Here is a 13,345-nt window from a genome sequence, read left to right as displayed (position 1 = left end):
TTGACATTGTTGCTTGCTGTTGCGGGTAGTTGCGGGCCTTAGTGGAACGCGCCCCAATTGGCCTAAAAATCAACAGAAGTCGGACACAAATGGTACATTGCATGTCACACAAACTGTACCTTTGTGTCCGATTGTGATGATTTTTAAGCTATAATTGGAAAGCACCTATGTTGGCTTTAGCTTACCGCTTAGTAAGATACATATATATTTTTATATACTTATACTTATTCTGGTTTTGTTCAAAATTCATTAGATGATATTTAGTTTATCTTTATCACGACGGATACGGTTAAATATTTTCAAAAGCGAAAAAGAACACAAGAATTGTGGTAATAAATTCCCCAAAAGACTCCGGCTAGTAACTTTGGGCGCAACGCCATTTCCAGTTGCCGTACGTTTTCGCGCTGTTATGAATTCCGACGGATGAGGCAAAAACACGTGTTCTTTAGCGTTTCCCCGAAAAAGCTTGAGTTTTATAAATGGATAAATAAAAAAAAACATTGTTCGAAGGACGACTGACAAATCGAGGATAGCGGAGAGGAGTATTGGTGAGTAAAGGGAGGTTCGGGTTTGTCGGGGGTTATATATGAGGGAGGATAACGCGAGAAGGGGGTAGTGTGGCTGTGGGCGGCCATTTTATGTTTGGTATGACGTAGGGCTGGGTGTAGCTTCGCGTTCAACCGTCCGTGGAGTCAGTGGAGTCTCAGTGGTGAAGAGGAAGAGAAAAAGCGTGGAGCGTGGAGAGAGAGAAAGGAGAGACGAAGGAAGCCAGTCAGCTAGTGATGAAAATTCTGATGCTGCTGTTCTCGAGATAGACGCGTGCAGTCCTCGCGGAAAGACTCTAAGCGGCCGGGAATCGTTTCAAGGACAAAGCGGGATCGAGGAGAGAGCAGAGATCGGCGAGTTGACAGGGCAGTCTCCATAGTGCGAGAGTGAAAGAGAGAGAGAGAGAGAGAGAGAGAGAGAGTGAGTGAGAGAAAGAAAGAGACGGAGGAAAATAGAAATAAAGAGAGACAGAGGTAGTTATGAGCGAGGAAAGCAATCCACGAACACTTTACGTGGGGAATCTGGACACGTCGGTGTCGGAGGACCTACTGTGTACACTGTTCTCTCAGATTGGTGCCATCAAAGGATGCAAAATCATCAGGGAACCGGGCAACGACCCATACGCCTTCCTCGAGTTCACCAATCACCAGTCGGCGGCTACAGCGTTAGCCGCCATGAATAAGCGAAACTTTCTCGACAAGGAGATGAAGGTTAACTGGGCGACCAGCCCTGGCAATCAGCCCAAGCTAGATACCAGCAATCATCATCACATATTTGTGGGTGATCTTTCACCGGAGATTGAGACCCAGACTCTTAAAGAGGCTTTCGCACCTTTCGGAGAGATCAGCAATTGTAGAATTGTACGTGATCCTCAGACATTAAAGAGTAAGGGCTATGCCTTTGTATCATTTGTCAAGAAGTCAGAGGCTGAGGCTGCTATTAATGCCATGAATGGACAGTGGCTTGGCTCGAGGAGCATCAGGACAAATTGGTCTACTAGGAAACCACCTCCACCAAGGTCTGAGAGAGCAAGACACTCTAACAGCAGTAAGCCTAATTATGAAGAAGTAAGTTTATACTTAATATTTAGCCATAGTTCTGTTTATACTTTTATTATAATCTTTGTGACATTTTAGGTATATAACCAAAGTAGTCCAACCAACTGTACTGTATATTGCGGTGGATTTACAAATGGTATTACGGAAGAATTAATAACTAAGACATTTTCTCCATTTGGTACAATTCAGGATATAAGAGTGTTTAAGGACAAAGGCTATGCTTTTATTAAATTTACTACAAAAGAAGCTGCAACTCTCGCCATAGAAGCAATAAGAAATACAGAAATCAATGGTAGCATTGTCAAATGCTTCTGGGGGAAAGAAACAGGGGACCCTAACAATGCTGGCTCCAATGCCAATCATCAAACTCAACAGGTGAATTAAATTAAGACTCGAGTATATGAAAATAATTAAGTCATAATATTAAAAGTGCAATAACTATCTTGTATTTTGTCATATTAGGTTACAGCTGGGGCTGGTCAATATGCATATGGATATGGCCAACAGATGAGCTATTGGTACCAGCAAGGCTACCCACAAATGCAAGGCCAATTTTTGCAACCCCCATACTATGGGCAACAATATTATGGACAACAAGCACAGTATATGAATAGCATGAGGATGCCAACTCCTACTACAGGTACATGGCAGCCTGCTCAGGCAACAGCTGCTCCACCAACTGCTACTGCTCCATTGCCTCCTGGCCAACAACCAGCCATGGTAGCATATATGCCACCTCAGTATCCTACACAATGAAACTGAATACGAATCGGCATCAAGTAATTGTTACATACGAGAAACATTCATCCCAGGGATTGTCAACTGAAGCGTTCTGTCATATATCCATTTAGAGTGTAAAATTAGTGTTTCAGCTTGCAACAAATTTCTACAATGTGTTTATTGTATTCTATCTAAATTCTATTATTTGACAAATGATTGACATTTGTTAAGAGTGAGAGATATTATTTAACCAAATAGTCAATTTAACTGTGTAAATATTACATAGTTTCATAAGGAAACTGTAAGAACGATCGCAAATTTTACACTATGGTCAAAGTGAACATTATGCATCAAGCGGGACTTGTTTACGCCAATGCATTTTATTTGCCAATCAGCAGGATATATATCAGAACTCTTCCTGCCTGTCCCTGAAAAACAGCAACCACATAAAAAACAAGAATAGAAAAGAAAAACGCAAAGGCCCTGCATTCGTTATATTCCGTCTGCAGTACGTATGTATGAGAGATCATTATTACGTTGTTATATTTTTTAATATTTTTGCCACAATTAATCAATTCTTAGTTTATTTTGAGTCATTAGAGAGCAACGTAACGAATGTTCAGTTCCGGTAAACATGGAGTATGACGTTGAGTGTAGAATAAGATAGTAAAGCGTAGCTAGACGCAGTGCCTGTGATGAAAAGCTAGACTTGTGTGCACGTTTTAACATGTGCAGGGCCCACGAAGTAATTTAAGCTGTGCGAATTAGCAAAAAAGTTTCAAAGTTTCTTTGTTAAGCAACCTATATATATACACATGTGTATGTATGTATGTATATGCCGAGTGAATGAATAAATATGTGTATATATATAAAAAAAAGTATATATATCTACATATATATATATATATATATATATACATATATATATATATATATGTTTATCGTCGGTGGTTGGGTGTATAAAGGCCATTTTGGTACAAGAACTCTTTATGAGTAAGGAATTATTCTTTTTTCTTTTTTAGTCAAATGCGTTACATCCATGTCTTCTCGTCAGAAATTATCGATAAACTGTTAATGCTGTTATAGTGATTTCTCTCTGATTGTACAGAAAAAAAAGTTATGATCGGGATACGATTACTGGGTGTAAGATTAAGTACGATAGACAAATTTCTACGAATACTTCCAAGTGCATGAATGCAAAAATACGAATCACTAATTAAATACGAGCGAGCAAGTCTTGTTCATAGTCAAACTGAACATTAGTCTTTAGGTGAATAAAATTTTTTTTCTAGATAGACCGATTGATTCGAGGGTCGTTTAATGAATTACGAACAAGTTAGTCGTGTTCTTAACAAAAGACCGAGTGTTTATCTTGAAGCGAATGAAAATTTTCTTCTTAATAAACAGATCACTTCGTTAATCGTATGGTAAAATACATGCAAGTCTTGCGTTTTGACAATTCGAGCGTTCATCGTAAGGTAAATAAATAAATCTCCCCTGATCCGTTCGGAGATAATGAAATGCAGTGAATGCAAGATAGAGATCACTGATAAAAATGGAGCGAGTCTTGTTCTTTTAAAACCGACTGTTCTACAAAGATCATCGGTATCAATCTTAATACCGGTGTCATCGTTTATTGTCGCACTTGGCACGCTTTTACGTGTCTTCCAAACGGCCCGTTTTGATCCATACTTCATGAATCTGCAAGATAAAACAGCATTTTTCACTTTAACGGAAGAGAAGGGGGAACTATAGATCGTCCTTTTGATTGAATCCTAAATTTCTATCATCGACCCGCGCAAATGACATTCGACTTTCTCTACTTAAATTGAAATTTGCTGATTGGACTGGATGTAGCTTCACCACCGACGGTAAAAAAGAACCGATAAAAACTTATACAAAAAATACCATCAAAAAACCTGAGAAACCAATTTGTATAAAGTCGTAGTGCGGTACGCGAAAACGTGGACGGAACAGCGAAGTGAGAGAGTGCTGTGGCGAGAGAAAAAAGGAATAAGAGGAAGTTAAATAAAACAAACAAATTATAAAACAAAAGTAAAATGAGAAATTGACTGCGATAAGTGATGTCTTATACGAAGAACGCCAATACTGGAATGTGTTTGTGGATTATTAATCAGTGAATTTAAAAGAAGACAAAAAAATGTTATATAAAAAGTAATTTAGGTACGGCAGGGTATTGCGCCCTCGAAGATGCTTAGGATAATGTTATCTTATAATAAAAACAAATTGTCCTTTAAATGAAAAGAAAGGAATAAATATTTAAAATACATACGCATTTCTTTAATTCATAGTTAGCTCCAATGAAAGACACACTCGTTATAAAATTTTTCTAATATTTCTTTATTTTGTAATATCATATATTTGCTTATACAACGATTACTTCCATTAACGATAAATGTAATTTTTGTTTTGTACGTGTAGTTTGCTAGGTTTCTAACAAATGCAGTAACATTAAATGAGATAAACGATACTTAGATACAATTACATTCAACGAGGACAATACTACATACTGAATAGTTCAATCGTAAACTTTTCTAAAATCAAATTCTTAAGTACTGTTTTGCGTATATGATCTCGTGGAATCTTTAACAACTTAATTTTAACGCACTTTACTCTTATTTTCAACCTAATACTTGTTTTCTGGGAGAAAACAATAATGGAAGCATGTAAATATTATCGGAACGTAAAAGTTTCGTGTAGTGAATTTAATTCTGCGCGACGCGTAGAAATACTATTCTATAGTATTTGCTTTGCAAGATTAGCAGTGATTCCTAAAGTGAGATTAATCTTCAAAAATAACTAGAGATCATAGAAACAGCCAAATGACTTCTGTGACCAAGATAACTACTTTTTTTTAATGATTATTATTATGTTTAATTACCAATTGTTTCATTACCACTAACATATCGATTGTTGAACGGTTTATTTCCCTTTGGGGAAATTATGATTGTTTAACGATAAATCACGTACGCTCATATAAGCAGTAGCTTAAAAAAAGGATTTTTTAAATGCAGTTCAGCACTTTGTTGCATGCTCTTATGCGTTATGTTTTCACATATCAATGTTTTATAAGTAATCGGCTGTTTTTTCTTTTTAATTATAAAAGTAGCAAAATAATCAAGGCTGAGCATTATTTTAGCATTATAATATGTATCATAATAAGGTCACGTGTACCATACTTCGGGGCATACCGGTTATTAACGCAAAGTATCGCATTGACTTGACATTTTTGTACCATGCATCCTTTTAATCCTGTATATTAAGAAATGCCAACGATACGATAACTCTTATGTCAGAGGCTTATAACAAAAATCACAATAAAACTGAATTATCGTTGGCTTAATTATCATATCGGCAAAGCTTTACAATTATTAGCTTTTAGATCCTTAATAATTAATTTGTTCCTTCGTTCTTTTCCCACAAACTATACATTGCAAATAAATAAATTAATAGTTTGCTTATACTGAATAAATAATACTGCACTACATTATACTTAGTGAAGATGGTTAACAAAACTGATGGTTAACATACATAAATATATCAATGATTCTACAAACAATATCATTTTAATTGGTATTTACAGATTTCACTGGAACGACAAATTTAAGACTTAATATGTCGATTATTCATCTAGGACTTCGTTGTTTTCTATACGTTGTCTTTTTAAAATGAAATATTCGTTTCTTTCCCCTGTCTCTTTAGTAAAGAATCAATACATCTGTTACTAACGCTGAATAATTAATATAATATAATATATATATAATTGCAATTAGTTTACATGAATCGAAGCATAAAAAATTAAATATTACAATAAAATCATCCATTTCAGTATATTGATCATCTAGTTTGCAATCCATACAATCGACAATCTACCGTAATTCAATACCATACGTTGCTCTATGCTAATACAATAATAATTATTCTCAAGAAACGGTATCCATATTTATTAGATGATTAATAGCAGAGTGAATTAATTCATTTGTGCTCCAAAAGATTAGTAACACTAGTTTAGTGATATTTTATTAATATATCCTAAATTCACTACCGGCCGTGAATTCTGACTCATCGAAGTGAAAATTGATCAGAATTCAAAGTTTTATATTTCTATTTCAGAAATTGATACAAAAGTCTTCTTGATTTTATTCGAAAGGTAATTTCAAGGCTTCTTATATAGTTGTATCTTTCTAATTTTTTTGTCTTTACAATTGCATGCATTTTCGACGCGAATAATTATATTAATATTTAAAATAATAGATATTGAAGATATTTTCAATACCTATCAAGATTAAAACTTATAAAAATTTGATATCTTTAAATAAAACAGGTACAGCAGTTTTAATTTTAAAATAGCATTTGTTGTTACTTAATGAAAATATCTCAGAAGCTTCAAACATTAAAGGAAAATTTTACAGAAGAAAAGTGTAAGTTTTTGTGAAAGAAATAAGTACTTATTTTTCAACTTATTTGAAAGTGGATTTTGTATGTTTTTTATGCTGTAAATATTATGCAATTTTATTACAGTAAGAATATTATGACTTATAGCGTATCTTTACATTCGTTTCATTTGATTTGATAACAAGGACTATATGTGCCATATGTATACTGATTGTATAGTCTATCTACTCTACACAAAACAAAAAAGTCGATTTTCAAAACCGTTAAAAAATTTTATACTTATTCACCGCACAACAACTCAGTTTTCCTCTTCAAAGAATTTATCGGATTTTGAAGCTTCTAAGTTATTTTGAAATATTCAAAATTTATTATTTTAAATTAAAACTGCTATATCATTTTTTTGGTAATAAAGATAGAGAATTGTTCCAATTTTTAATTGAAGGATATTTAAAAAATCTTTAATATTTTAAAGATTAACATTATTATTATCTTTGGGGATGCACGCAATTTTAAAGCGGATACTTATTTGAAATTTTATTGTATAAATTTTTGTTAATTTAAAAGCTAAAAAAATATTTCATTAGTTTAATTAAATTGAATTTGGGAGAACTTAAAAAAAGCTTTTGGATGAGACCAAGATTTCTGTATCATTTTCTGAACCAGAAATATAAAATTTTCAACTTTAGTCGCGATTTTCACATTGGTGAGTCTATGTTTATATAGTACATAGCCGAGAGTGTAAAATATTTAATATTATATCCCAGCAAACTAAAACATGTAACATTTATGTATAAATTACATTACAGAAAGCTGTATTTAATATTTCTTATTAAGATAAATACAACATACTGATACAGTTCTATTTCAGAAAGAGTAGATTGATCATATACGTATCAGATATAAGCAAAACTTCGTTCTATCTAGATTCTTTTACTTCAATTTATTTTGGAATGCTTTATTTATTAACTTATTATTTCACATAAATCCGTTGTAAAAAATTGGTTCCAATAGCGGCACGTGAACCCAGATCCTACGAGATCGATGCTTCTTCCACTACACAATTTCATTTTAATGTATGATTATGATTTTACTACCTACATATTGTAAGCGATTATAATCGGTGAATCTCCAAAACTTTCAAAGAAGTTTCATCCTTAATTCAGCTATTTTTTTTTTTATTTCGTTCTATTAAGATATTTTATAGGAATCTCTTATATTGACATTACAAAGCAAAACCCGTGTCAACAATATGGTGTCATTTGACGACCGATTAATAAGTCATTATACTATTTTAGTCACGTCGCGAACTGCTTTTCCTAATAAAATAGTCAGATTATCGAAAAATTGAAAGAAAAAATATCATTAAAAAGACAATACTTACAAAAACCTTTTTTTCTCAAAAATGTGATTATTTTACTGGAAAAAACAGTTCGCGACTTCAATAAAATAGTATAATAAGTCTCAAATCGGTCGTCAAATAGAGCTGTATCGTGACATGTATTTTTGTATTATGCTCTGTCATGTCTCGGTATGAGGGATCCTACTAATTCCAGCTAAATCAATCATATACTGAGAAAAGTATGCGTCTTGGCATGGAATAGGCCCTGATTATAAAATATACGTATCAATTAAATGTCTATTTATACTAACAGGATATACAGCAGAAAAAAATATGTAAGAATGTTACATGTCAACAGTTGTAGCTGCGTCATATTACGTTCTTATAGTAATATTACAGTTCATGTGTGCGTGTGCTGAAGAAATATACATTTTGTTCTGATAAAGTAACTGCATATATGTAACATGTAAATGATTTGCTAGGATATTGGAAGAGATCACCGGATTCATATATATTAATTTTATTATATTAAAGACATAATATCCAGTTTTTCATTGAAACATTTTTTGTTCAAGATTATTATAGAAAATACAGATAAAATAATGTGATATTTAGCTGTATTTTTATCATTTATTATCTTAAAAGTTGGACGTTCTATACACCTGCAAATTAGCAGTCTTTTTATAAGAGTTTTCCCCCTTTTTCTATTAGTATGAAGCTTGTGATTTTTCTCTGCCTTTGCTTTTTTATCTTAAAATATAAACTTTTATCAGTGGTTTTCGCGATAACTTACATTTTATACCTTTTTAAGTATTAAAGTAGCGTGTGAGAAAATCGGCAATAACCATAATACGGACCTTAACAATGGAAGAAACGGTTATTTGTTCATCGTTGATATTTTACACGAATCTACAAAATCTTCGCAATTTATTGAGATATATTGGATATTGTTAATAAAAACGTATCGATCTAAAGTTAACAGGAAGATTAAATAAAAATTGAAAAATTATTCACGCTAAACTCATCAGTGCAAATTGTATCCTTACGCTAGAATCTTTTGAACACAAACTTTCTTTTTCCATTGTTTTTTTAAACTTAGGGGTATTATTTGGTATTTGGATAGTATAAAAAATCTCTGTACAGTGTGAAGAGTTCTCAAATTCTGTTACCGATGTAAATATTTTATATGAAAGTCTTAAGCTTCAGAAGGCTTTTACGTATTTGTAAATTTACTTACGATACTTCCTGATATAACGTAAAACTTTGTTTACTCTTATTTAGATAATCTCTTCCTGTTGCTTTTCTCGCGCAATTTTTGCTACGTTTCTAAATCAAAGACTCACATCTCCGTATTCCAAGCTCCATTTCTCATAAGCTACAAGGCTACCCGGTGAAACTGATCTGCGAATTCTTTTCAAGGAATCACGAAAGTCCTGCATTGTTATGTTACGTACAGAATTCAAATCCAATTCTTTCACTTGATCAGGGTTTAGTTCTGAAAATTCAAAGATAATTTATTATTGACTTAGATATCAGAATTAATAAGATTTATAATTTAATCAATTACCTCTTATGGGTCCTAGCGCAGCATCCTTCGCTAATCCAGTCAAATCACTGCCAGAGTAACCCTCAGTAAGAACAGCCATCTCAATCAGCTCTTCATTTGTTAACGGATCGTTATGTTTTGCCAGCAACCTTTTAAGCAATACGACTCTGGTCTGCAAATCTGGCAAAGTAACGTAAACACGTTTCGTGAACCTTCTTAAAGCAGCTTCGTCTAGTTCTTGTGGACGGTTTGTCGCTGCCATCACTAGGACCCTCTCATCAGGATTGCAAGGAAGTCCATCGAATTCTACCAGAAATTCAGTCTTCAGTCGCCTGTTAAAACAAATATATTAATAAAATATCTTTAAATCATCTATTAAAGAAACTTCATTGAAATAGTTTGTTTTAAATTTTGTATTCGCGTTATAGAGTTCAAATTAGCTGCATAAGAGATTTTAGTGCAATCAAACATTCTTTTCTTTTATGCACAGTCAAGAACTTAGAAAGTTTTACATTTAACTACTGTTACTACTTCTCTTTCTATCTCATGAACAAGTTACTTTAATAATACATATCCATATTTTAGTGTATTTTTAAGGTAATAATGATAGGTATAAAACTCTCTGATTCAGACTGCACTTTCCATGAGACATTATCCCGTTTCTTGATCAGCTTATATTCCATTTTCTTTTTATCATATTAGAAGTTTATTTGTACCTTGAAGCTTCGTGCTCGTTATCCCTGCGTTCGCTTAATAACGAATCTACCTCATCGATGAAAATAACAGATGGTTGCATTTCTCTCGCTAATGCGAAGAGTGCTCTCACTAATTTCTCGCCTTCACCTACGTATTTTGAAGTGAGGCTCGCAGCGGATATGGAAAAAAATGTTGCGTTACATTGAGTGGCCACAGCACGAGCTAGTAAAGTCTTCCCATTTCCTGGAGGTCCGAAGAGCAGAAGTCCCCTTGCAGGAGTTCTTAATCCCGTGAATAATTCCGGACGCAATGATGGTAAAATAACCATCTCCTGCAGAGCTTGTTTTGCGGTCTGAAAACATTTGGTTAAAATAAATTCTTCATATAATTACTATGTTTTAATCTTTTACATAGAAAAGTTAACGTGGGGAGCTATATCACCTCTTGTCCAGCGATATCCTCCCACTGAACAGCAGCTCCACCCTCTATGATTTCATCTAGTATTACTTGTGCTAACTTTGGATCTACCCCTTTGAGCATTGGTACCTTTCGATTTGTTAGTACTTTGCCATTATTGGAGGCAGTAGGGGTACCTGGCCTCTTAATTGGCGATCCGTTATTGGGCACTGATAATTGTCTTTTGACAGATGGGGGTGTAGAAATAGGTTTGATAGGTACTCTATGGCCAGGCAAACTTGGAGTGGAGCGACCCATACTTCTTGGTAATGTTTGACTCTTACTCATTGCTGTTGATCTTTTCCCAGGAATGGATAATTTTCTCCCAGATACTACAAGAAATAATTTAGTATTCTGATAGGCATATTCCTTTTAATCTCTCCATAATTTTAAAACAATAAATAATAAACTGCTGATTCATAACAACATTTTTGTAAAAGGCTAAGAAGCTTATCTTCAACTAAAATTCCAGAAAATTTAATGACAGTGCTAAAAGGGCTTAATTATGTTATGCACATGCAAACATAAGAAGACTCAAATGAAACATTTTGAAAATAACACAGCAAAAAGCTAATACCTGCAGGAGTATGAGAGCAATAGCTTTTCAGAGTATGTGGCCTTAATTTAGGAATATGAGAAGTTATGTTCTGTCCAGTTATCACTGTCTGTGTAGTAATAGTGTGTGTGTTTGAATTAGTTTTGGACGATGTCATAGTTGTCTCTAAATTATGAACATTTGACCGGAACCTCAAGTTTTTTCCAGGCCTTTTTGATCCAGGACTTTCACTGCTGATATCCATATTTTTCAGCTTGCAAACATTCACTACAAAAAGGAAAAACATATGTGCCATGCTGCAATGGGCTAAATGGTAAAAATGAAGATAAAATTTGCCAAATTTCTTTTAATATTTTACTCTTCCTACTAAATTATTTTCTTTTAAAGTTTTAAATAAAAAATAATTCTATAAGTAATTAGAGTTCTAGTAAAGAAGTAAATTAACTTGAAATTGATATAAAACTCCTAGTATCACACATTAAAAACTAAGCAATAATTAAAAATGAATGTAACAATGCATTCATGCCATAAAGTATGCAACACGTATACATTCTCACAAACATTAAATGGATTTAAGAAAACACAGTATATGAACATGCTAATAGAATTGTAATAACTGAGATAAGAAATAATTACCAAGAAAATCCAATCGATCTTTGGCCATTGATAGGTTTGTACGCATTTTATCATGGAGTCGTTGAGCCCTTTCCCAAACTTCTCCACCACCCCCATGACAATCAACTGCTATGCCTTTTTCCAACTCTCCTATCCCTTTCTTATATAATTCAATAGCCATTTCTTTTTGTCCTATAAAAATAAATTTCTTGAAAAAATTCAAAGAAGCAAATTTACAAGAATAAGATAGTTCGTTTATCGAAGTCAAACCTTCATTGTCTTCATCCACTTTAAGGGCTTTACTGATAAATTCGAAAGCCCTTCTATGATGATGTTTTTGTTTGGCCAGGAGAGGATCCCCTGGGCCAGGTCCAGCATGTCTTTTGGGTATATGAGCCATTTCTTCAATTTCTATCTCTCTAATATTTTCATTGAGTACAATGTTTTTTTGTTCTACAACAGTTTCCAGATTGCAAGCACGCTTGAGCTTCTTCCTGCGATGTACCAGATGAGATGTAGAGGTATAAAGGTATTTGAACACTATAAAGAGCTGATAAAGGATGATTCTTAAGATATTGAAAAGGATTATTAGAGGAAAGGAGACAATATACAAGTTACGCTTGTGTACAGATGGCTGTGAACCATCCAGAAAACAATGACTATGATGACGGTGACTGTGATGACTGCTATAATTAATTGTAGTCGTGACTTTATCGCTGTTCTCACTTTTTGTCACGCGCAGTTTCTTAGGCGATTTGGAACCAAATTTTCGTATGGAACGCCCACCGTCATTATAAGACATTGCCTATTCCACTTTCCAATCCCCAATTACGCCAATTTTCCTTTCCTTCCCTCCTGGCATTTAATTCCAACCGCTTTACTGACATTCGACAGACAAATAAACGCCGGATCCTCGCTTGAATTCATTGATAACAAATTTAAAAAATGTTCTAATTAACAAAAAAACATTCGAGATGAAACCTTACAGGTAAAAATAGAAACTTTTAACTTCCTGTAATTGTTAATATAGCAAAAATGGTTTCTGTTTGTAAGATTTTTTTACATTAGTTTTGTTATTATTGAATTCATCTGACGTGTTACCACTACCAGACCAGAGCCCGCGATCATCCCCCGTGATGGACTGTATAGGTAGCAGAATCAACTATGGCCAATTGGTGTAATATAAGCGGAATAGCAGACAACCTTTATTTTTACCCAATAGGAAGGCGAATTCCATTCGAGAAACAGTCGCTAGCTAGGTTGTCTGGGCCCGGGGCCGCTAGGCGCTGAGCGCTGGGTGCTCACTGCTCCTCTGGGCTGTTCCCTGCATTATTGAGTTTACATTTTTTGAGGTTATAGATGATTAGATTTTTTTTCAAAAATTAAAGTGTAGCATT

General features: G+C 33.9%; 2 protein-coding genes across 4 annotated transcripts; one reads left to right on the top strand and one right to left on the bottom strand.

Annotated features, from left to right (window-relative positions):
• The first annotated feature begins 418 nt into the window (after window positions 1-418).
• On the top strand, window positions 419-4,614 carry Rox8 (TIA1 cytotoxic granule associated RNA binding protein Rox8). The gene is made up of 4 exons (XM_066730841.1): window positions 419-548; window positions 657-1,613; window positions 1,683-1,979; window positions 2,067-4,614. Exons 2-4 carry the CDS (start codon window positions 1,026-1,028, stop codon window positions 2,358-2,360), a joined length of 1,179 nt encoding a protein of 392 aa, XP_066586938.1. The 5' UTR covers window positions 419-548; window positions 657-1,025; the 3' UTR covers window positions 2,361-4,614.
• Window positions 4,615-4,698: 84 nt separating this feature from the next.
• Window positions 4,699-13,080, bottom strand: spas (spastin). Of its 3 annotated transcripts, XM_066730829.1 has the most exons (9): window positions 13,050-13,061; window positions 12,935-12,960; window positions 12,219-12,864; window positions 11,970-12,140; window positions 11,355-11,600; window positions 10,763-11,109; window positions 10,342-10,673; window positions 9,647-9,957; window positions 4,699-9,574 (listed from the first exon to the last, which is right to left on the bottom strand). In XM_066730829.1, the coding sequence occupies exons 3-9, from the start codon at window positions 12,748-12,750 to the stop codon at window positions 9,411-9,413; spliced, it is 2,103 nt and encodes a 700-aa protein (XP_066586926.1). In that variant the 5' UTR covers window positions 12,751-12,864; window positions 12,935-12,960; window positions 13,050-13,061; the 3' UTR covers window positions 4,699-9,410. The 3 variants fall into 3 exon arrangements, with proteins under 3 accessions (XP_066586926.1, XP_066586929.1, XP_066586927.1); XM_066730832.1 differs by having other exon boundaries at window positions 12,219-12,442; window positions 12,675-13,080; XM_066730830.1 differs by lacking the exon at window positions 11,355-11,600 and having other exon boundaries at window positions 12,219-13,080.
• Between the last annotated feature and the right edge of the window lie 265 nt (window positions 13,081-13,345).

Source organism: Prorops nasuta, unplaced genomic scaffold, assembly GCF_024137725.1.
Source record: "Prorops nasuta isolate Cenicafe-Biocafe unplaced genomic scaffold, Cenicafe_Pnas_1.2 PNAS00008, whole genome shotgun sequence".
NCBI lineage: Eukaryota > Metazoa > Arthropoda > Insecta > Hymenoptera > Bethylidae > Prorops > Prorops nasuta.
The sequence above is the reverse complement of the archived record's forward strand: the minus strand, read 5'-3'. Positions and strand labels throughout refer to the sequence as shown.